The sequence below is a fragment of the Cherax quadricarinatus genome, chromosome 4 (assembly GCF_038502225.1).
Source record: "Cherax quadricarinatus isolate ZL_2023a chromosome 4, ASM3850222v1, whole genome shotgun sequence".
NCBI lineage: Eukaryota > Metazoa > Arthropoda > Malacostraca > Decapoda > Parastacidae > Cherax > Cherax quadricarinatus.
The window spans coordinates 48,347,113-48,370,747 of NC_091295.1; the positions used below are offsets into that span (position 1 = coordinate 48,347,113).

The following is a 23,635-nucleotide window of genomic DNA, read 5'->3' on the forward strand; positions in this document are numbered from 1 at the left end:
GTGTTTTACAATATATAATGAAACATCACAACACTTCTAATAGTTGTTTGAACAAACGTACATAAATAAGAACAAGTTACGCAGGTTATGTCATAAAAAAAAGAATTAATTTAATGTCTATTCGTGTCATTAAACTCAAACTATGTGAAGTTATGGCGCTGACTGGCACCTCTCCAGCCTGTGACGTCACGAGGTTCCTAACTTTTAACATTCAGTTATTTTATATGTGGCGTTGTTTGTGTGTTGTGTAACTAGCCTGAAGTTATGTAATAACTCTGGGTGTGAGTACTGATTCTCAGGAACCTGGTTTTGAGTTACATGTATATATATTAATTTATATAAATGAGATTATGATTCACTGAGGCAAGAACATCAATGGAAATAAGCCATTTTGACTTTTTTTTTTTTTTGGGGGGGGGGAGGTATCCCAGGTAACCTACACATAAGCTGTTATATATAATATATGTAACTGTATTCATGTGTACTTATACCTGAATAAACTTACTAATGGAAACTGTTAATACTGCTCTTAATATGGCAACATGTGCGGATGCATGCAATGTCGTCAGATATTGAATATCTTTCGTTAATTATTTTGTCCACATTTACTCTGGTATTTAAGCATGTGGGCACCAACGCTTAGTAATGATTCTCTACCCAAGCTTGGCTGACCACTGACTGTCATACATGAAGGGAAATAAATACAAGGCGGTACGACTCTCAAATTAAAAAAAAAAAAATAGGCAACGAAAACTTCGAAGCTCATCCTCAGTCAGGTGTTGTCATGTGTTGGAGGAGGTGGTGTTACCTGGCGTCTCCCTCCAGGATTATCTAACTAGAACCATCATAAAACCGCAAGAAAGGACACCAGGTATGTGTACTCCGTCTTGTAGCCAAGTTTGACGTGTGGGCGAATGTGATCATTAACGTGTGGGTGGAAATGGAGAGTTGAAGGAAGATGTGTTAGTTGATCTGCAGGTGAAGTGGGGGAACATGTTGGCCTCGATTGCAATGCAGTTTCAAGGACAGTAATGTTATCTTCACGTTCACTGAAGTGGCGTCGAGACGCAGCCAACACTCAGTGTCATGTAGGCGTTTTTGTATATTGTATTAAGGCTATTATAGCTTAACAAGAACTGTGTTGGTGGAGAGAACCAGTTCCACTGTGAAGGAAAGTCTCACAAGAACTGTGTTGGTGGAGAGAACCAGTTCCACTGTGAAGGACAGTCTCACAAGAACTGTTGGAGAGAACCAGTTCCACTGTGAAGGAAAGTTGTACAAGTACTGTGTTGGTGGAGAGAACCAGTTCCACTGTGAAGGAAAGTCTCACAAGAACTGTATTGGAGAGAACCAGTTCCACTGTGAAGGAAATTCTTACAAGAACTATATTGGAGAGAACCAGTTCCACTGTGAAGGAAAGTCTCACAAGAACTGTATTGGAGAGAACCAGTTCCACTGTGAAGGAAAGTCTTACAAGAACTGTGTTGGTGGGAAGAACCAGTTCCACTGTGAAGGGAAGTCTCGCACACGTTCAAGAACAAACTTTTTATGGGACGAGGTAACGTTGTTCCAGGAAAAGCTTGTTCAATGAAGAGAAGACAGTGCTGTCAGTGAAGAGAAGACAGTGCTGTCAGTGAAGAGAAGACAGTGCTGTCAGTGAAGAGAAGACAGTGCTGTCAGTGTAGAGAAGACAGTGCTGTCAGTGTAGAGAAGACAGTGCTGTCAGTGCAGAGAAGACAGTGTGTCAGTGTAGAGAAGACAGTGCTGTCAGTGAAGAGGAGACAGTGCTGTCAGTGAAGAGAAGACAGTGCTGTCGGTGTAGAGAAGACAGTGCTGTCGGTGTAGAGAAGACAGTGCTGTCGGTGTAGAGAAGACAGTGCTGTCAGTGCAGAGAAGACTGCTGTCAATGAGGTTACCGGTTACACGACCAACATTTTAAGTAAGTGAATAACAAGGCAAACTGCGAAACTGACAGACGGGTTTCAGTTTTTGGGAGGAACATCACTGATAATAACTTAAATGTAAAGTACTGTACTGTCTCAGGTCACTGCCCGGACGTTCACCTCCTTAGTGATGTCCCCGTAAGTTACTGACCGAACCGCTAACCTTAGTTATGTTCCCTTAAGTCACTGCACCTTCACCTTAGTTATGTCCCCTTAAGTCACTGACTGCACCTTCACCTCTTTAGTTATTCCCCCACATTATTAAAACAAGAGTAACATCAAGGAAAGTAAAATAAATTGATTTTCCTTGCCACTTAACATACCTTGAATATCTCATAATTATAAATGCATTTCGGGCAGATTTAAGATTAAACAAAAAGTTCACAGAATAGGTAGAATAATTAACTGATTAATTTAATTAAGTTATATGGAGATAAGGAAATTAAGTACATCTATTATTGTACGTATTTTTTTCACAAAATCGTAAAATAGGGAATCAAACATTCTGTAAAATTCGCTAATTTGTTCTTTGTTATGAAGCCGACGAGAAACTTCTTGTTGGACTTGCATTAACTAAGTTCCTGGGTGATAGTCGATTATTGTGGGTGGCATTCTGCTAGTATCTGAACTGAGGTCGGATAACGAATAGAAAGATAAGATTTCGTTCTGATTTTTAACCCTGGAGGGTTAGCCACCCAGGATAACCCAATAAAGTCAGTGCGTCATCGAGGACTGTCTAACTTATTTCCATTGTGGTCCTCCATCTTGTCCCCCAGGATGCCACCCACACCAGTCGACTGACACCCAGGTACCTATTTTCACCCCTCCGGGAATCGAACCCGGGCCCTCCGCGTGTGGAGCGAAAAAAGTTTTCGGTCACAGGACCTTGGTCACTCCCAGGACCCAAAGTTTTTCAGTAAAATGACCTAGTATATGCATATTTTTCTTTATTTTTTCCAGATAATTGTCTGTGTCACATACCATTTTTTACCAGGATAACAGCTGTGGGAGGATATTCAATTGTGTAAACAACTGGTTAAACACATGCTTAGTGGAACATGGCCAGCAAGGACAGTTACTCTCCCACACAGTCTCTCACCCACACGGAATCTCACCCACTCCCCTATATAACGAGCTTCATCCGATCTTAACACAGAGATCCTCACCCAGCATCCCTGACACCCAGCACATTCCCCCCCCCCTCTCTCTCTCTCTCTCTCTCTCTCTCTCTCTCTCTCTCTCTCTCTCTCTCTCTCTCTCTCTCTCTCTCTCTCTCTCTCCCACACTTTGTTACATCCGGCACTGACCTTATTAATGCAACGGCAGAGAAATCATGCAATCAGTCCCCTGAAGGGAAGTTCGATGCATCCATATACATATATATGTTGTGCCGAATAGGTAAACACTTGCGATTTTTTAATTAAATAGCAACGCATTTCTTGCCGAATAAGACAAGCGAAAATTTGTGTCTGCAATAATTTCGCAAACATCATTCTGAATGTAACGAAAAAAAATTATTGTTTGTTTATTATTAAATTATTGTAAACTTATATAAAACATATTTAGTTGGATTAGGCTAAATTGCGCTTGTTATAATAAGGTTAGGTAAGTTTTCTAAGGTTCTTTTGGTACAAAATCATTAATTTTATATTACATGAAAAAAATATATATTTAAACGTATAAGAGAAAATTTTAGAAAGGACTTAATTTTAAATGAGTTATTGCTAGTCGACCAGTTTTACTTATTCAGCACGACATGTATAACACAGCAGACACCTGGGTTATTCTCTCCCAGCCTTGGTTATCTTTATCTGAAAATGTTATTATCGTGGCAGTGATAAACACAACGTAACATAAACAGTAGCCTGTTCATGTTTTTTCTAATAGCTGACTTTATGGAAAATTTTGGATTTTAAAAGTCCGTGGAATGGGCATTTATCTGGATAATAAACCAAGAACCTTCATCGGCATCAAAGCTGGTTATCCTATGTCCACAACTTTTTTTTATAAGGGAGAGAATAATCGAAGGAGGAGAAGGAGAATTAATGGGATTAAAAGCCTATCAACTATATTAGTCATTAAGGCTACGCTTAACCTTTTTCACCGCCAAACAAGAATATTTGAATCTCTAAAACACGGAGTAAACTCGCAGCATATATAAGCAGAGAGAAATACTCCTCTCAGTGTATATATCCTCAGGAGGAGCATTAGGAGGTCATTACGTCACCACTCTCTAAGCGGCCTTGTAATAGGAAAGGCGCTGACAAGTGGCCGGCAAGGCTGTGGTTGTGCACTGAACGACCCTTCAAGGGAGGTTCCTTGATGCTAAGGAATTGGGTCTATGCTCCCGTTCCCTGAATTAAGCCTGAATACCTTCCATCCCCCCCGCAGGCGCTGTATATTGCTACGGGCTTAGCGCTTCCCCATTATAATAATGTGCACTGAACGAACGACCATATTGAGAAGACCTTGTTGAGGGTGTGCGCTGACCTGGGGAGAAGTGAAGACACAGGTCTTTGATCAGAAGTGTTTGGGGGGGGACCAGGTCTTAACCCAGGACAGGTCTTTGATCAGAAGTGTCTGGCGGGGGAGGGGGACCAGGTCTTAACCCAGGACAGGTCTTTGATCAGAAGTGTCTGGCGGGGGAGGGGGACCAGGTCTTAACCCAGGACAGGTCTTTGATCAGAAGTGTCTGGCGAGGGAAGGGGTACCGGGTCATAACCCAGGACGGGTCTTTGATCAGAAGTGTCTGGGGGGACCAGGTCTTAACCCAGAACGGGTCTTTGATCAGAAGTGTCTGGGGGCGGCCAGGACGGGTCTTTTGGTTTGTTCTGTTGTCCATGGAAAGTAACGGTATCCACGTGTCACAAACACCGTTCTGTTGTGCAGTATCTTGAACTTCTGTACACGATTCTTGGTGTTTGTGATGCAAGCGCAGCCTCATCTGTATGTTGCAAGGGCAGGTTCATCTGTATTTTGATTGTGATTCTTCAGATATGTGTGTGTTGTGGTTTCATTGCAAATTCATTTATGGATTTCGTGTTTGGTCATTAGTGCGTCTGTTGCACATAGTTTAGTAGAACGATGTATCTATGGGAGGAGCTGTGGAGTATTCATCCATTTCTAGTTACAATATTATTGAATTGTTTATGTAGAAATAGTTGGGCTGTGTTGTACTGTGGGCGTAGCTTGTTTTCTTGAGGGGTCCCTGGACGTCATAACCCATGGTATTTTAGTAGATGGAGAATTTAAGTGAAACATTGCGTTCACTGTTTGTAAAGTAACTAGGTTGTGTCACTAATTGGTTATAATCATAACCAATTTTTTTTTTCCTCAAGGGAGGTTCCTTGATGCTGGTGAGGGGCTCTTAATCTAGGGAATTGGATCTGTGCTCCAGTTCCCTGAATTGAGCCTGAATACCTTCCATCCCTCCCCCCCACATGCGTTGTATAATCCTAAGGGTTTAGCGCTCCCACATGATTATAATAATAATAATAATAACCAAAATTTTTAAAGGGGAGGTGGACCGGTAAGCTAGGGGAAGGCCTTGGTCAGGTGGCCAAAAACTCCAGCTGTGGGTCATCATATGACTAAAACCAGCCTCAGGAAACGCTTGTCCTGTTTCCTGACAAATCTTACCTAAGCTAAGCAGATTGTGCTACACAGAAGAGGCAGGCGTGGATAATGATGGATATCTTGATTTGGTGTGGCACTTTGGATAATGTTAGCAAGGTCGGGTGGTGTTAAGTTTTCTGTTTTCTTGAAGTCTGGTTATTGCTTTGTCACTGGTGTTTCTAGCAATGTCTAGTTGTTTCTTGGTTTCTTTTGTTTTTTATTGACTTGTTGATTAGTTCCTTTCTTATGGAGCACTAGGATGTTATGGTTTAGTGATCACCTCTGCAGTTAAGACTTGTTGGTGTAGCTTCAATCTTCAGTTTCTGATGTTGTGTTCAACCCTTGTCATATTCTGTGCAGAATTTCTTGTATTTTAAGGGGGAAGTTGGTAGAGTAATGGTTGTAGCTTTGACATTCTAACATGGTGTAAAATGGTGGAATTGCTCCAGTTTAGTGTTCCTTGGGTGGATATGGTTGAGAAATCCTGATACATCTTGTTCCATCGATATTTCTTCGTCTAAATTCAGGTTTCAGTCTTGGCTCTTAGATACTTAGCTGTTCATTTGGCGAAATCTGTGTCCAGTTTTTTTTTTTTTTTTTTTTTTTTTTTTTTTTTTTTTTTTTTTTTATGAATATTGACTTTGAAGCTATGTCTTTTTCTTGCAGCACCTTTACTGAGGGAGTTGCTATATCCTTGTTGGCCTCTTGCTGAAGTAGTAGACAATGAAGGAGCCATTTGTTGTTAAATCTGAGAATGTGATGCTCAGTCCAGAGGGTAAGTGGCCAATGTTTACTTCGTTCTGTCAGTAAGTCTGCCTCTGAGAGCCATCATTCTTACTGGAAGAGCTTGCAAGGTGGTACAGTAGTAGTTGTACATGAATAGTATTCAGTATCGACAAGTTGAAAAATTAGACACATATGCAACATGTCTACTACTACCCGGTAGTAATAGTTGTCGTAGTGGTAGTAGTAGTATCCTTGCTCCTTGCCCGCACGGGGCTCGTGGGGAGAAGCAGAGCTGATATTACTGCTTGGTTGCCGAGATGGCAAGTTGTGCAGTGTGAGGAACAGTCGTGATCACTCGTCCACTGCTGGTATTACCACACCCAGAGTTCACACAGGAGAGCGTGAGTACCCTCTCACTACTGGCATTACCACTCCACGGTTTCACAAGGTTCTGTCGTTCACATTCCCTGGTTAAACCGCAACCTGGAGAAATAAGATTTCGTTCAGTTATTTCCATTGGGATCCTCAGTCTTGTCCCCCAGGATGCGACCCGCACCAGTCGACTAACACCCAGGTACCTACTTGCTAGGTGAACAGGACAACAGGTGAAATTAAGACACATGTGCAACATCTGGGTATCTTTATTGTAGACGTTTCGCCATCCAGTGGCTTTATCAATACAAATTCTAGGACATAACTTGAAGACAGTAGAACTATGTACAGAAGACGAGGTAATCAGTCCCTCAACCTAGGAGTAGGTGCGACGAGCACCATAGTCGTGGAGATTCTGAAGCAGAAGAAAGGAGCCTGGCGCTTATATAGTAACGTCGGGTGTAGCAGATGAGGTCATAGTCACTGGTAGGCGGGATTCCCCAGTGGAAGTAGGTCCTTCCCAAAGAGATGGGTTAGTTGTAGTTGTCGTAGCCGTGAAGATTATGTACATGTCCTCATTCTTACACAACTTGTCAGACACTGCAACATCATGGAATCTTGATTCTGAGGACATGTACATAATCTTCACGGCTACGACAACTACAACTAACCCATCTCTTTGGGAAGGACCTACTTCCACTGGGGAATCCCGCCTACCAGTGACTATGACCTCATCTGCTACACCTGACGTTACTATATAAGCGCCAGGCTCCTTTCTTCTGCTTCAGAATCTCCACGACTATGGTGCTCGTCGCACCTACTCCTAGGTTGAGGGACTGATTACCTCGTCTTCTGTACATAGTTCTACTGTCTTCAAGTTATGTCCTAGAATTTGTATTGATAAAGCCACTGGATGGCGAAACGTCTACAATAAAGATACCCAGATGTTGCACATGTGTCTTAATTTCATCTTGTCGGTATTATATACCATTCTTACACAACAGGACAACAGGTGTAAGGAAACGGGTCGAAATGTTTCCACCCCTCTGGGAATCGAACCCGGGCCCTCCGCGTGTAAAGCGAGAGCTTTGCCAGCCAGGCCACGGGGCCAACCCACCCAGGTGAAGGTTTCACATAGGTAAGTAAGTTTATTCAGGTACAGGTACACATAAATAGTTACATAAATTATCATACATAGCAGCATGTGTGTAGATTACCTAGGATAACCAAAAAAAAAAAATCAAAATGACTTATATCTATTGGGGTCGCTGCTGCCAGCACCACACATTGGGGTCTCTGCTGCCAGCACCACACATTGGGGTCGCTGCTGCCAGCACCACACATTGGGGTCTCTGCTGCCAGCACCACACATTGGGGTCGCTGCTGCCAGCACCACACATTGAGGTCGCTGCTGCCAGCACCACACCAGTGTATTTTATAGACATAAATTTTACTTTCAGATGCAAATGTGTTGAGTTTGAAGAAGGATAACAGACACACCCAAGGTCCTCCGTGTCTATATGTAATCACCCAGCTGTTCATCTCAACCGTCTCCATTACAGCTGACTTATTCAACAGCTGTCTGAAGCCTAACAGGACCCAGTTGTAAATCGTGCCAAGAAACGAATGCAGATCTCGATTCCTGGCCAGTAGGGAGAAGAAACCAGCAGCGTGGAGTCTCAAGGAAGAACTAGTGCAAGAGTCGTCATCTTGCCTGGCCTGAATCCCAAGACGATGCCGCCATGAAGACATACGGACGCGTCCTCGAGTTAAATTGTCTCTTCCTGCTAGCAGTGGCACTCCTAGTGGCACTACAGCTGTTCCTGCAGGTAATGTTGCCCTTGTTGTAATATCATCACTAGAATTTTCAGTTTGATAGCAGTTAGACGTATATTCAGTACCCGAAGCGCACAGCATGCTAGTGGCTTTCTTGTCTCCTTAAACAATATTAACATGTAAACTAGATTTTGTATACTGCGGAAAGAAATTGTTTTGCTCGGGTATCTCACGACGTTTCGCCAACCAGTGGCTTTTTTTCCAGATCAGTATTGACGTGATCTCTGCATTGAATCGATAAAACCGCTAGTTGGCGAAATGTCTTCAAATGAAGATACCCATGTAATGCATGTGTCTAATACCAGGATACTCAGGTGTTTCACATGTATTTAATACTAAGCTACCCAGGTGTTTCACATGTGTCTAATATCACAAGTCGTCAGTATTTATACTAATATTGTAATTATAAATGGTTGCTGTGCACCCCTATACCCATCCTGTGGGCAGTAACTACCCCCATACCCATCCTGTGGGCAGTAACTACCCCCATACCCATCCTGTGGGCAGTAACTACCCCCGTACCCATCCTGTGGGCAGTAACTACCCCCGTACCCATCCTGTGGGCAGTAACTACCCCTATACCCATCCTGTGGGCAGTAACTACCCCCGTACCCATCCTGTTGGCAGTAACTACCCCCGTACCCATCCTGTGGGCAGTAACTACCCCTATACCCATCCTGTGGGCAGTAACTACCCCCATACCCATCCTGTGGGCAGTAACTACCCCCATACCCATCCTGTGGGCAGTAACTACCCCCATACCCATCCTGTGGGCAGTAACTACCCCCGTACCCATTCTGTGGGCAGTAACTACCCCCGTACCCATCCTGTGGGCAGTAACTACCCCTATACCCATCCTGTGGGCAGTAACTACCCCCGTACCCATCCTGTTGGCAGTAACTACCCCCGTACCCATCCTGTGGGCAGTAACTACCCCTATACCCATCCTGTGGGCAGTTACTACCCCCATACCCATCCTGTGGGCAGTAACTACCCCCATACCCATCCTGTGGGCAGTAACTACCCCCGTACCCATCCTGTGGGCAGTAACTACCCCTATACCTATCCTGTGGGCAGTAACTACCCCCGTACCCATCCTGTGGGCAGTAACTACCCCCGTACCCATCCTGTGGGCAGTAACTACCCCTATACCCATCCTGTGGGCAGTAACTACCCCTATACCCATCCTGTGGGCAGTAACTACCCCTATACCCATCCTGTGGGCAGTAACTACCCCCATACCCATCCTGTGGGCAGTAACTACCCCTATACCCATCCTGTGGGCAGTAACTACCCCTATACCCATCCTGTGGGCAGTAACTACCCCTATACCCATCCTGTGGGCAGTAACTACCCCTATATCCATCCTGTGGGCAGTAACTACCCTTATACCCATCCTGTGGGCAGTAACTACCCCAATACCCATCCTGTGGGCAGTAACTACCCCTATACCCATCCTATGGGCAGTAACTACCCCTATACCCATCCTGTGGCCCGGTGGCCTGGTGGCTAAAGCTCCCGCTTCACACACGGAGGGCCCGGGTTCGATTCCCGGCGGGTGGAAACATTCGACACGTTTCCTTACACCTGTTGTCCTGTTCACCTAGCAGCAAATAGGTACCTGGGTGTTAGTCGACTGCTGTGGGTCGCATCCTGGGGGACAAGATTAAGGACCCCAATGGAAATAAGTTAGACAGTCCTCGATGACGCACTGACTTTCTTGGGTTATCCTGGGTGGCTAACCCTCCGGGGTTAAAAATCCGAACGAAATCTTATCTTATCTTATCTGTGGGCAGTAACTACCCCTATACCCATCCTGTGGGCAGTAACTACCCCTATACCCATCCTGTGGGCAGTAACTACCCCCATACCATCCTGTGGGCAGTAACTACCCCTATACCCATCCTGTGGGCAGTAACTACCCCTATACCCATCCTGTGGGCAGTAACTACCCCTATACCCATCCTGTGGGCAGTAACTACCCCTATACCCATCCTGTGGGCAGTAACCACCCCCGTACCCACTCTGTGGACAGTGGTGTTTTGTACCCCCTCATTGATGACCTGATGCTCCTGGACCTGATGATCTGAAGCTCTCAGTGGTGACCTGAAGGCCTAGTGGTGACCTGACTCTCTTAGTGACCTGGAGCTCCTAGTAGTGATCTGAAGCTCCCATTGGTAATCTGATGCCTCTCTAGTGACCCGAAACTACCATTGATGGCTGGGTACCCCCCCCCAATAACCCTAGATGACCAGACACCTCTCTCTTGCCACCTAAATTCAATAAGTCGATGCCGTCCCCAGTGACGTGATTGCCTCTCTGGTGACCTGAAGCTCCCTCTAGTGACCTGATACCACTCTCTGTCAACCTACCACTGCTAATATCTCGACTGAGCAGCGTAAAACCATGATCACACAAGACAGAGACACACACTGAAACGTAATGGAGAATTTGACTTGGTAATGAGGATGGGTAGGAAATCGGGGCGAGGAGGAGGCTTGTGTGTGGACGACAGCCGCCTTGGGGGGTAGAATAGTAACTAAAGTGAGAGAGTGGTGTGTAGTCACCTAATTGTGGTTGCAGGGGTCGATTTATAGCTCCTGGCCCCGCCTCTTCACTGGTCACCACTAGATCCACTCTCCTTACTTCATGAGCTTTATCGTATCTCTTTTTAAAGCTGTGTATGGATCCTGTCTCCACTACATCACTCTCCAGATTGTTTCACTTCCTAACAACTCTGTGACTGAAGAAATACTTCCTAACATCCCTGTGTCTCGTCTGAGAACATCCTGTCTCTGTCCACCTTGTCGATTCCTCTCAGTATTCTATGTTATCATATCATCCCTATCTCTCCTGTCCTCAGTGTCGTCAGGTCAGTTATCCCTAACCTCTCCTCGTAGGATATACCCGTCACCTCTGGGACTAGTCTTATTGCAAACTTTTGCACTTTCTCTAATTTCTTGATGTGCTTGACCAGGTGAAGGTTCCAAACTGGTGCTGCATACTCCAGTATGGCCCTGATGTAGGTGTCCCGTTGCTCGATCGCTAGCGCACTCGGCTCACACACTGAGGTCCGGGGTTCGAATCTCCGGTGCGGCTTGGAAACATTAGGGACGTGTTTCCATAAGACACCTGCTGTCCCTGTCCCTGTTCACCCATCAGTTCAAAATGGGTACCTGTGTGTTAGTCGGCTGGTGTGGGTCGCATCCTGGGACAAAACTGACCAAATTTGCCTGAAATGCTCAGCGTAACAAGCGGCTTTCTATATAGTAGTATGTCATTGATGTCAGCTATGGTCTGTACATGTACTTGTAGTAAATAAAGATATTATATTATTATGTACGCAGTGCGTGTGGTATGGACACAGGGGATGGACAGAGGGAGAGTGTGTTGGGGTGGTGGACAGCAGCTGGTATATGAGGGTGGGGGGGGGGGTTAGGTTATCATAACACTGTAGGGAGTGTTGGTGCGAGTGACAGTATATATGTGATCTTGTTAATGTTCTGGTGTGGGGATTGATGGGAGTACGTTTATTTAGGTACAGGTACACATAAGTACATATACACAATTATCATACATAGTAACATATGCAATAAGATCACCATAAACAGGTTAGGTAAGGTTTGTCAAGAAACAGGACAAGTGTTTCCTGACGCGGGTCTTGGTCATGTGATGACCCGCCGCTGCAGCTTTTGGTCATCTGACCGAGGTCTTCCGCTAGCTTACCGGTCCACCACTTTTGTTATAATTATAACCAATTATCTTTAACAGATGATATCACAAAATGCAAAACACCCATTGTGAAAAAAAATAGTGAACTTCCAAGCGTTGTCGTGATTTCTCACATAATCAAGGTACAGGTCCTTGATAATGTGGGAAATCACGAAAGCGTTTGGATGTTCACTATTTTTTCACAGTGGTTGTTTTGTATAGTAACGTGTGTAAATTACTTAGGGTAACCCAAAAAAGTGAAGTGTAGGTGTTAGGAAGTGTGAGTTGTGTGGGCGTGGGGCAGTGTGTGAGTTGTGTGGGCGTGAGGCAGAGTGTGAGTTGTGTGGGCGTGAGGCAGAGTGGGTGAAGGTTGTGAAGTGTGGGCGTGATGCAGGGTAGGTGGAGGTTGTGAAGTGTGGGCGTGATGCAGGGTGGGTGGAAGTTGTGAAGTGTGGGCGTGATGCACGGTGGGTGGAAGTTGTGAAGTGTGGGCGTGACGCAGGGTGGGTGGAAGTTGTGAAGTGTGGGCATGATGCAGGGTGGGTGGAAGTTGTGAAGTGTGGGCGTGACGCAGGGTGGGTGGAGGTTGTCCATGGATCCTGAGAGAGGGACCAGAGGCGCTGTGTGTACCCCTAACAATATTCAACACATCTGTCGAAACGGGAGATTACCTGAGGTATAGAAGACGGCAGATGCAGTCCCAAGAAGAGACAAGAAACACTCAACTATAGATCAGTGTCACTGACATGTATAGTATGCAAAATCATGGAGAAGATTATCAGGAGAAGAGTGGTGGAACACCTAGAAAGAAATGAGTTTATCAACAACAGCCAACACGGTTTCAGGGATGGGAAATTCTGTGTCACAAACCTACTGGAGTTCTGTGACAGGGTGACAGCATTAAGACAAGAAAGAGAGAGGTAGGTAGATTGCATTTTCTTGGACTGTAAGAAGGCGTTTGACACAGTTCCACACAAGAGATTAGTGCAAAAACTGGAGAACCAGGCAGGGATAACAGGGAAGGCACTACAATGGATCAGGGAATACCTGTCAGGAAGACAGCAGTATATCATGTTATGCGGCGAGGTGTCAGAGTGGGCACCTGTGACGAGTGGGGTTCCACAGGGGTCAGTCCTAGGACCGGTGCTGTTTCTGGTATTTGTGTCCCTGTTTATAGATGATGTGAAGCTGATGAGAAGAATTCAGTCGGACAAGGACCAGGAAGAACTACAAAGGGATCTGGAGAGGCTGCAGACCTGGTCCAGCAATTGGCTCCTGGAATTCGAACCCACGAGGTGCAAAATCATGAAGATTGGGGAAGGGCAAAGAAGACCACAGACAGAGTACAGTCTAGGGGGCCAGGCACATCTCATGAAGCACACATCAACCAAATAACTACTGCAGCATATGGATGTTAAGAACAGCATTCTGCCATCTTAATAAGGAATCGTTCAGGACCCTGTACACCGTGTACGATAGGCCCATATTGGAGTATGCGGCACCAGTTTGGAACCCACATCTATCTAAGCACGTAAAGAAACTAGAGAAAGTGCAAAGGTTTGCAACAAGACTAGTCCCAGAGCTAAGGGGTATGTCCTATAAGGAGAGGTTAAGGGAAATCGACCTGATGACACTGGAGGACAAGAGAGATAGGGGGGACATGTTAACGACATATAAAATACTGAGAGGAATTGACAAGGTGGACAAAGACAGGATGTTCCAGAGATGGGACACAGCAACAACGGGACACAGTTGGAAATTGAAGAAACACATGAATCACAGGGATGTTAGGAAATGTTTCTTCAGTCGCAGAGTAGTCAGGAAGTGGAACAGTTTGGGAACCAATGTAGTGGAGGCAGGATCCATTCATAGCTATAAGCAGAGGTATGATAAAGCTCATGGTGCAGGGAGACTGACCCAGTAGTGGCCAGTGAAGAGGTGGGACCATGAGCTATGAATCGACCCCTGCAACCACAACTAGGTGAGTACACACATATACATGGAGCTAAGGGGTATATCCTACGAGGAGAGGTTAAGGGAAATCAACCTGACGACACTGGAAGACAGGAGAGATAATGGGGATATGTTAACGACATAAAATACTGAGAGGAAGAGACAAGGTGGACAGAGACAGGATGTTCCAGAGATGGGACACAGCAACAAGGGGTCACAGTTGGAAGTTGAAGATTCAGATGAACCACAGGGATGTCAGGAAGTATTTCTTCAGTCACAGAGTTGTCAGGAAGTAAAATAATCTGGGAAGTGATGTAGTGGAGGCAGGATCTATACATAGCTTTAAAGAGAGGTATGATAAAGCTCACAGAGCTGGTAGTGACTGAGTAGCAGCCAGTGAAGAGGCAGGGCCAGGAGCTGAGAATCGACCCCTGCAACCACATTTAGGTGAGTACAACTAGATGAGTATATACACACACACACACACACATCAGGAGAAGAATGGTGAAACACCTAGAAAGAAATGATCTCATCAACAGCAGCCAACATGGTTTCAGGGACGGGAAATCCTGTGTCACAAACCTACTGGAGTTCTATGACATGGTGACAGCAGTAAGACAAGAGAGAGAGAGGGTGGGTGGATTGCATTTTCTTGGACTGCGAGAAGGCGTTTGACACAGTTCCACACAAGAGATTAGTGCAAAAACTGGAGGATAACAGGGATAACTGGAGGATAACAGGGATAACAGGGAAGGCACTACAATGGATCAGGGAATACTTGTCAGGAAGACAGCAGCGAGTCATGGTATGTGGCGAGGTGCCAGAGTGGGCGCCTGTGACCAGTGGGGTCCCACAGGGGTCAGTCCTAGGACCAGTGCTGTTTCTGGTATTTGTGAATGACATGGCGGAAGGAATAGACTCCGAAGTGTCCCTGTTTGCAGATGATGTGAAGTTGATGATAAGAATTCATTTGATCGAAGACCAGGCAGAACTACAAAAGGATCTGGACAGGCTGCAGACCTGGTCCAACAGTTGGCTCCTGGAGTTCAACCCCACCAAGTACAAAGTCATGAACATTGGGGAAGGGCAAAGAAGACCGCAGGTGGAGTACAGTCTAGGGGGGCCAGAGACTACAAACCTAACTCAAGGAAAAAGATCTTGGGGTGAGTATAACACCAGGCACATCTCCTGAAGTGCACATCAACCAAATAACTGCTGCAGCATATGGGCGCCTAGCAAACCTCAGAACAGCATTCCGACATCTTAATAAGGAATCATTCATGACCCTGTACACCGTGTACGTTAGGCCCATATTGGAGTATGCGGCACCAGTTTGGAACCCACACCTAGCCAAGCACATAAAGAAACTAGAGAAAGTGCTAAGGTTTCCAACAAGACTAGTCCCAGAGCTAAGAGGTATGTCCTACGAGGAGAGGTTAAGGGAAATCGACCTGACGAAACTGGAGGACAGGAGAGATAGGGGGGACATGATAATGACATACGAAATACCTAGTGGAATTGACAAGGTGGACAAAGACAATGTTCCAGAGATGGGACACAGCAACAAGGGGGCACAGTTGGAAGTTGAAGACACAGATGAATCACAGGGATGTTAGGAAGTATTTCTTCAGCCACAGAGTAGTCAGGAAGTGGAATAGTTTGGGAAGTGATGTAGTGGAGGCAGGATCCATACATAGCTTTAAGCAGAGGTATGATAAAGCTCACGGTTCAGAAAGAGTGACCTAGTAGCGACCAGTGAAGAGGTGGGGCCAGGAGCTATGACTCGACCCCTGCAACCTCAACTAGGTGAGTACACACACACACACACACAGGAGCTGTGTCTCATCCCCTGCAACCACAATTAGGTGAGCACACACACACACACACACACACACACACACACACACACACACACGTCATTGACGTGTATAGTATGCAAAATTATGGAGAAGATTATCAGGAGGAGAGTGGTGGAGCACCTGGAACGGAACAGGAGTATAAATGCCAACCAGCACGGATTCACGGAAGGCAAATCCTGTGTCACAAACCTTCTGGAGTTTTATGATAAAATAACAGAAGTAAGACAAGAGAGAGAGGGGTGGGTTGATTGCATCTTCTTGGACTGCAAGAAGGCCTTTGACACAGTTCCTCACAAGAGATTAGTGCAGAAGCTAGAGCATCAGGCGCATATAACAGGAAGGGCACTGCAATGGATCAGAGAATACCTGACAGGGAGGCAACAACGAGTCATGGTACGTAATGATGTATCACAGTGGGCACCTGTGACGAGCGGGGTCCCACAGGGGTCGGTCCTAGGACCAGTGCTATTTTTGGTATATGTGAACGACATGATGGAAGGGTTAGACTCAGAAGTGTCCCTGTTTGCAGATGATGTGAAGTTAATGAGGAGAATTAAATCTGATGAGGACCAGGCAGGACTTCAAAGAGACCTGGACAGACTGGACACCTGGTCCAGCAAATGGCTTCTCGAATTTAATCCTGCCAAATGCAAAGTCATGAAGATGGGGGAGGGGCACAGAAGACCACAGACAGAGTATAGGCTAGGTGGCCAAAGACTGCAAACCTCACTCAAGGAGAAAGATCTTGGGGTGAGTATAACACCGAGCATGTCTCCGGAAGCACACATCAATCAGATAACTGCTGCAGCATATGGGCGCCTGGCAAACCTGAGAACAGCATTCCGATACCTTAGTAAGGAATCATTCAAGACACTGTACACCGTGTATGTCAGGCCCATACTGGAGTATGCAGCACCTGTTTGGAACCCGCACTTGATAAAGCACGTCAAGAAACTAGAGAAAGTACAAAGGTTTGCGACAAGGTTAGTTCCAGAGCTAAGGGGAATGTCCTATGAGGAAAGATTAAGGGAAATCGGCCTGACCACACTGGAGGACAGGAGGGTCAGGGGAGACATGATAACGACATATAAAATACTGCGTGGAATAGACAAGGTGGACAAAGACAGGATGTTCCAGGGAGGGGACACAGAAACAAGAGGCCACAATTGGAAGTTGAAGACACAAATGAGTCAGAGAGATAGTAGGAAGTATTTCTTAAGTCATAGAGTTGTAAGGCAGTGGAATAGCCTAGAAAATGACGTAGTGGAGGCAGGAACCATACACAGTTTTAAGACGAGGTTTGATAAAGCTCATGGAGCGGGGAGAGAGAGGGCCTAGTAGCAACCGGTGAAGAGGCGGGGCCAGGAGCTAGGACTCGACCCCTGCAACCACAAATAGGTGAGTACAAATAGGTGAGTACACACACACACACACACACACACACACACACACACACACACACACACACACACGCGCGCGCGCGCGAGGCATTAAACTACAGACCTGTGTCACTAACGTGTATAGTAGGCAAAGTCATGGAGAAGATTATCAGGAGGAGTGTGGTGGAGCACCTGGAAAGAAACAAGCATATAATCAACAACCAGCATGGTTTCAGGGATGGAAAATCCTGTGTCACAAACCTACTGGACTTTTATGACAAAGTGACAGAAGTAAGACAAGAGAGAGAGGAGTGAATAGACTGCATTTTCTTGGATTGCAAGAAGGCCTTCGACACAGTTCCTCACAAGAGGCTAATGCAAAAGCTAGAGGATCAGGCACACATAACAGGAAAGGCACTGCAATGGATCAAAGAATACCTGACAAGGAAGCAAAACGAGTCATGGTATGTGACGAGGTGTCAGACAATCAGGGTTCCACAGGGGTCAGTCTTAGGACCTGTGATGTTTTTGGTATATGTGAATGACATAACGGAAGGGATAGACTCAGAAGTGTCCTTGTTTGCAGATGATGTGAAGTTAATGAGAATTAAATCGGTTGAGGATCAGGCAGGACTACAAAGAGACCTGGACAGGCTACAAGCCTGGTCCAGCAACTGGCTCCTTGAATTTAACCCTGCCAAATGCAAAGTCATGAAGATCAGGGAAGGGCAAAGAAGATCGCAGACAGAGTATAATCTAAGTGACCAAAGACTGCAAACTTCACTCAAGGAAAAAGATCTTGGGGTGAGTATAATACTGAGCACATCTCCCGAGGCACATATCAATCAGATAACTGCTGCAACATACGGGCGTCTGGCAAACCTAAGGATAGCATTCTGACTCCATACACCATATACGTCAGGCCCATACTGGAGTATGCAGCACCAGTTTGGAATCCACACCTGGTCAAGCACGTCAAGAAATTAGAGAAAGTGCAAAGGTTTGCAACAAGACTAGTCCCAGAGCTCAGGAGATTGTCCTAAGAACAAAGGTTAAGGGAAATTGGCCTGACGGCACTGGAGGACAGGATGGTCAGGGAAGACATACAATACAATACGTACAGTTTTTATTTCCTTGCAAGTTTACATGATAACGACATATAAAATACTGCGCAGAATAGACAAGGTGGGCAAAGACAGGATGTTCCCGAGGTGGGACACAGAAACAAGGGGTTACAGTTGGAAGTTGAAGACTCAGATGAGTCAAAGGGATGTTAGGAAGTACGTATGTCTTCAGTCATAGAGTTGTCAGGCAGTGGAATAGCCTAGAAAGTGATGTATTGGAGGTGGGAACCATACATAATTTTAAGGCGAGGTTTGATAAAACTTGTGGAGTAGGGAGAGAGAGGACCTAGTAGCAATCACTGAAGAGATGGGGCCAAGAGCTATGACTTGACCCCTGCAACCACAAATAGGTGAGTGTACACACACACACACACACACACTCACACACTTTCTCTCTTATCTACCTGGTCAAACATATCAAGAAATTGGAGAAAGTAAAAATATTTGCAACAAGAATAATGTCAGTACCAAGGGTATATCCTGTGTTGAGAAATGGGATTACCAACTAAGATATAATTTATAAATTTAAATATAGGGAACACTTAGCTGATAAAAGACAGCAAATCGTCTACACAGCCGCCCCTGCAGATGAGGTCTTGAATTGTTGTCATGATCACCTCTCAACGGGCTGGAATAGATCATATTATGTAAAAAATAATTTACCCCTAGGGGGTGTTATGTCAGCATATTTCATTCACTGATGGCTGACAAACTTACTTGTGTGGACTCAAAAGTCCGCACCTAACTGCCGACTATAGGTTGATTACAAACTCCTTGCGACTCAAGAACTGCGCAGTCCCCCGTACTACAAGAAATTCGTAACCTACCTTGCTCTTGTAGCGTGAGCTATGGTGTTCTTCACACCTTCGACAGGTATCGGTGACTTGATAGAAGCTGAAGTGTCCTTGGATGTCCACGTCTTCCATAGTCTAGGAATACGCACACTGGTACACTATGTTCCACAAGATTTGTCTTTATTGTTCACAATCTTATCACTAAAGAAGCTGATCACACTTCTCTTAAGTGTTTATTGTGTTTTATGAGACACTTTGTTCACACTAACGCACAGATCAGTGTTCTTTGTTGGTTATCCTGGCGTCAGTGTCACTCTCAGTAGAGTCGAAAGTAATCTGAAGACGCCACAATGCCCCATGCCGTCACTGCCCCCAGCACAAAGGAAAAGCTGACCTAGTACTTTTGCTTCCTTGCCACTTCCTCCATGAAGCAAAACAGAATGTTTGATTCTTGCTATCTTAAGCATAGACAACAATATACACTATCTCTACCATGGTAATAAAGTGGGAGCAGGATTTTCCTTAATTGTCCTGCTAAGGTAAGAGATGGACTGTCTCTTATTAAAATACACCTTACAACACTGGAGTCTGCAAGGAGCGTTGGTCGAAGCGACCCCAATGGAAATAAGTCACTCTGTCTGACTTTTTTGGGTTATCCTAGGTTCTCTACACAGATGCTGCTATGTATGATAATTCTATGTAACTGTATTTGTGTATACCTGAATAAACTTACTTACTTACTTACACGTCCCATACTCGTACTGCATCTGCTATCAATTACTCGCTGTAGCAGTAAACAAGATGCTTGCCCCTTCTGAGAGGGCTGGGCCCCTCAGGGCTGAAAGGGGCTGAAGGAGGCTGATACCCCCTCCTGGAGAAAATTTCTCCACATCCTGTGAGGAGAAGTCAAGGAAACTCAACCTAATGACTCTTGAGGACAGGAGGACTAGGGGGTATATGATAACACTGTACAAAATATTAAGAGGAATTGATGAGGTGAATAGTGACAGAATGCTTCAGAGATGGGAAATAGGAACACGAGGACACAGCTGGAAGTTGAAAGCTCAGATGAGTCATGGGGATGTTAGGAAGTATTTCTTCAGCCTTAGAGTTGTCAGGAAGTAGAGCAGTCTAGAGAGTGAAGTGGTAGAGGCAAGATCCATACATAGCTTTAAGAAGAAGTACAACAAGGCTATTGAAGCCAGGGGAGAGTGGACCTAGTAGCGACCAGCTAAGAGGCAGGATCAGGATCTGTGACTTGATCTCTGTAACCACATGTAAGTACACAAAGCCAGGCTTATGAAGTTATTCTAACTCAACTAAACATAAAAGCTGTATAGTGTATAAAGTACGCATATCGCATATAAAACAGAAGCAACAAGTGTGACGATAGGTTGCTTAACGTAATTCCAACAATTTTCTTCCATCTAACTCAAGAAATCACCTTTGCAGTGTGGACTTACAGCAACAGAGCCAAGCTGAACAAATTTAGATTTAGAAAATATATAGGGCAGTACTGCTATAGTAATAGAGTTGTGGATGAGTAGAACAAACTCGCAGGAAATGTCATTGAGGCAAGAACTTTGAGTAGATTTAAATGTACAATAGATTAGATAGGTGGGTGGGTATGAGTTGGGCCTGCCAAGCATGGGCTAATAGGCCTAGTGCAGTGTTCATTCATTCTTGTGTTCTTGACCCACATAGGACCAGTGTTATTTTCCCAATATAATAATAATATTAAAAATAATAATAATAATAATTGTTATTGGCACAGCAAGCCCAGCAGCGTCTTCAGCTAAGCAAGGAGGAGGAGGGGGCAGAGGAGGGACTGGTTGGGGCACCTGAGGCACTACCTCTTGAAGATGCCAGAGTTGACGACCTCCAGGATGACCAGGGTGAGCGCACCTCCTTTTGTGTTGTTGGTGGGGACTCGAAACCTAAAAGAATTGGAGCTAATTTCCCTTTCTGTGGCTCAAACCTAATTAATTCCCACTCCCCAGGCACTTCATGACCCCTCCAGATTTAGCACTTGCCATTAATTTAAAATAATTATAATAATCACAACACATGGAAATTGAAGAATAATGTATTCAAGCTTGTGGTATAACCTTTGTGGGTTTAGCATTAAGTTTTGATTGTAATAATAAAAATAATGTACAGTATTTAAGCCAAGCAGTGTGTATGAGATTAAATACACAATAGTATATTCAGTACAGAAGGGCCCCGCTTATACAGTAAGTCAGGTTCCGGACAATTGTTGTGAAACAAAAATAGCTGTAAAGTGAAACATAATTATTTTTTCACTTTCAGGTGCATATAAAAGCCTGATGACATGCTTACACTAGATTTAAGTAGTCATTATGTACTAGGATTAGTCTGCCCGAAATGCCCCAGCATGAGAGTGGTTTTTCTTGTACTTATTAAACCAAAATTGTAATTACACTTAGTAACCTTTACAAGGAAATAAAATTATTATCTTTTTATTAAGTGAGCAATAGAGCTAGGCCTAAATTATGCCTTTACAGTACACACATTACTTACCTTAAAATATTTTCATCCATAATTTATAGTGAGTGGTAAATATATTGTAATGATTCTGAATAGATGAAGAATGGGTACAGTTGAAAACTGCTACATTATCAAAATGCCATACAGCGAAGCACTGTAAAGTGAGGCCCACCCACACATGCAGTTAAAGTTTTTGTTAATCTCTATCTGAGGGATTTATATATTTTTGATTGGTGGTGTACAGGTGAAATGCAGCTTTGTTGGCCCACGTACAACCGATAGACTTCAAACCCAGACAACCAGCCATCCACTTGAACTTTTTTAAAAGCTTGTTATCATGTGCCCTCAGGTCCTGGGCAGGAGGATCCTGCAGGACTCTCTGAGGACTCCCTGGCAGCTGCACCCTTCGTCCCAAATATCCGCAAGTCCTTCACGAAGAGGAAGGCTCCCTACCTCAGGAAAGGCAAGAAGAACAAGAACAAGAAGAAGAAGTCCCTGAAGAACAAGAACAGGCAGCAGACACATGGTTCTCAAGGAGGGCCCAAAAAAGGCGAAGGCAAAGTGGGTAACCCTAAGAACTTAGGGTTGAAGGGCCAGGGTAAATTTGGGACACAAAAGAACGGAGAGAAACTTTCCCAAAATAAACGCATAAGAAAAAAAGAAAGTGGTAATGAAAAGAGTAAATTATGATCTAGTCGATACAATAAAGTAACATTAGTGGATAACTAAAGCAAATTAAAAACTAGTCACTAGCTGAAATAAATTGAAAATTTGTGGATAGCTAAATTAAATTGCAAACTTGATGGATAAGTGAAGATATCTCTGGTTGTCGAGGAACTTTGTCAGGTTCAGCTAAAACCCCACCAAGGATTTTTAAATTATATTTTAATATTTAAAAATATGAGAATATGATGAAAATCGTTGTAAAATAAAATAATAATAAGTGATTTGATAATCGTGGAGGACAAAAATGTCACTTTGGAGAGTGAGAGTTACTTGGGAATAATAATAATAATAATTATATTTTTTATTTTATATCAACAAATTTATAATCATACTTCCAGACTGATTATGTGATTTGGTTAATTATATTTATTCCATATTTATATAGCAAGTGCTACTGCCGAGAGCTTGAGTAGACGGTGCTCACCTAGTTGAGTTTGCAGGGCGTCAATTCATAGCTCCTGGCCCTGTCTAGTGCAAAGTGCCTTATGTAATACAAAATGTATATGTTGCATTGTGTCTGGAGAGACAATGTTTTAAAGAATCAAGACATTTTAATTAATTTGAGAATTTTTTTTATTAACCTTGTAAATAATGGCATGCAAGTCATATGATTTTAGTGCTTTATTATTAGTAATAATAATTGCCGTAACATAATAAATCTAATACAGTAGAATCCTCATATCCACTAATTTGGTATCCATGATTTCAGTTATCCATTGTTTACTGTGGCCCAAAAATACCTCTTAATTTTGCATAATAATGGTCCCAGAGTGCAAAAGTAAAGACGCTGGCAGTTCTTCAAAGCCTAAGAGAAGCTGTGAAGTGCTTCCCATTAGTGAAAAAGTGATAATTCTCTACTTATTGTGCATAATTTATCAGTTAAACTTTATAATAGATATGTATAAGACTGATATATAGGGTTAGGTACTATCCACGGTTTCGGTATCTACGGCAGGTCCTTGGAACATGTTCCCTGCAGATATGGGGGTCCTACTATAAGTTAAAAATAATAATAGCAATGAGTATTGAACTGCTGCAATGGATACTTAAGTGATGGTAATATTTATGATCAGTATAAGTGTCAGGGGG

General features: G+C 44.2%; 1 protein-coding gene across 3 annotated transcripts; it reads left to right on the forward strand.

Moving 5' to 3' along the window:
• The first annotated feature begins 713 nt into the window (after nt 1–713).
• Nucleotides 714–23,113, forward strand: LOC128684522 (uncharacterized). Of its 3 annotated transcripts, none has more exons than XM_053770751.2 (4): nt 714–871; nt 8,117–8,485; nt 21,087–21,207; nt 22,170–23,113. In XM_053770751.2, exons 2-4 carry the CDS (start codon nt 8,399–8,401, stop codon nt 22,508–22,510), a joined length of 549 nt encoding a protein of 182 aa, XP_053626726.1. In that variant the 5' UTR covers nt 714–871; nt 8,117–8,398; the 3' UTR covers nt 22,511–23,113. The 3 variants fall into 3 exon arrangements, with proteins under 3 accessions (XP_053626726.1, XP_069952578.1, XP_053626727.1); XM_070096477.1 differs by lacking the exon at nt 714–871 and adding an exon at nt 893–1,939; XM_053770752.2 differs by lacking the exon at nt 714–871 and adding an exon at nt 6,570–6,685.
• Nucleotides 23,114–23,635: the final 522 nt, after the last annotated feature.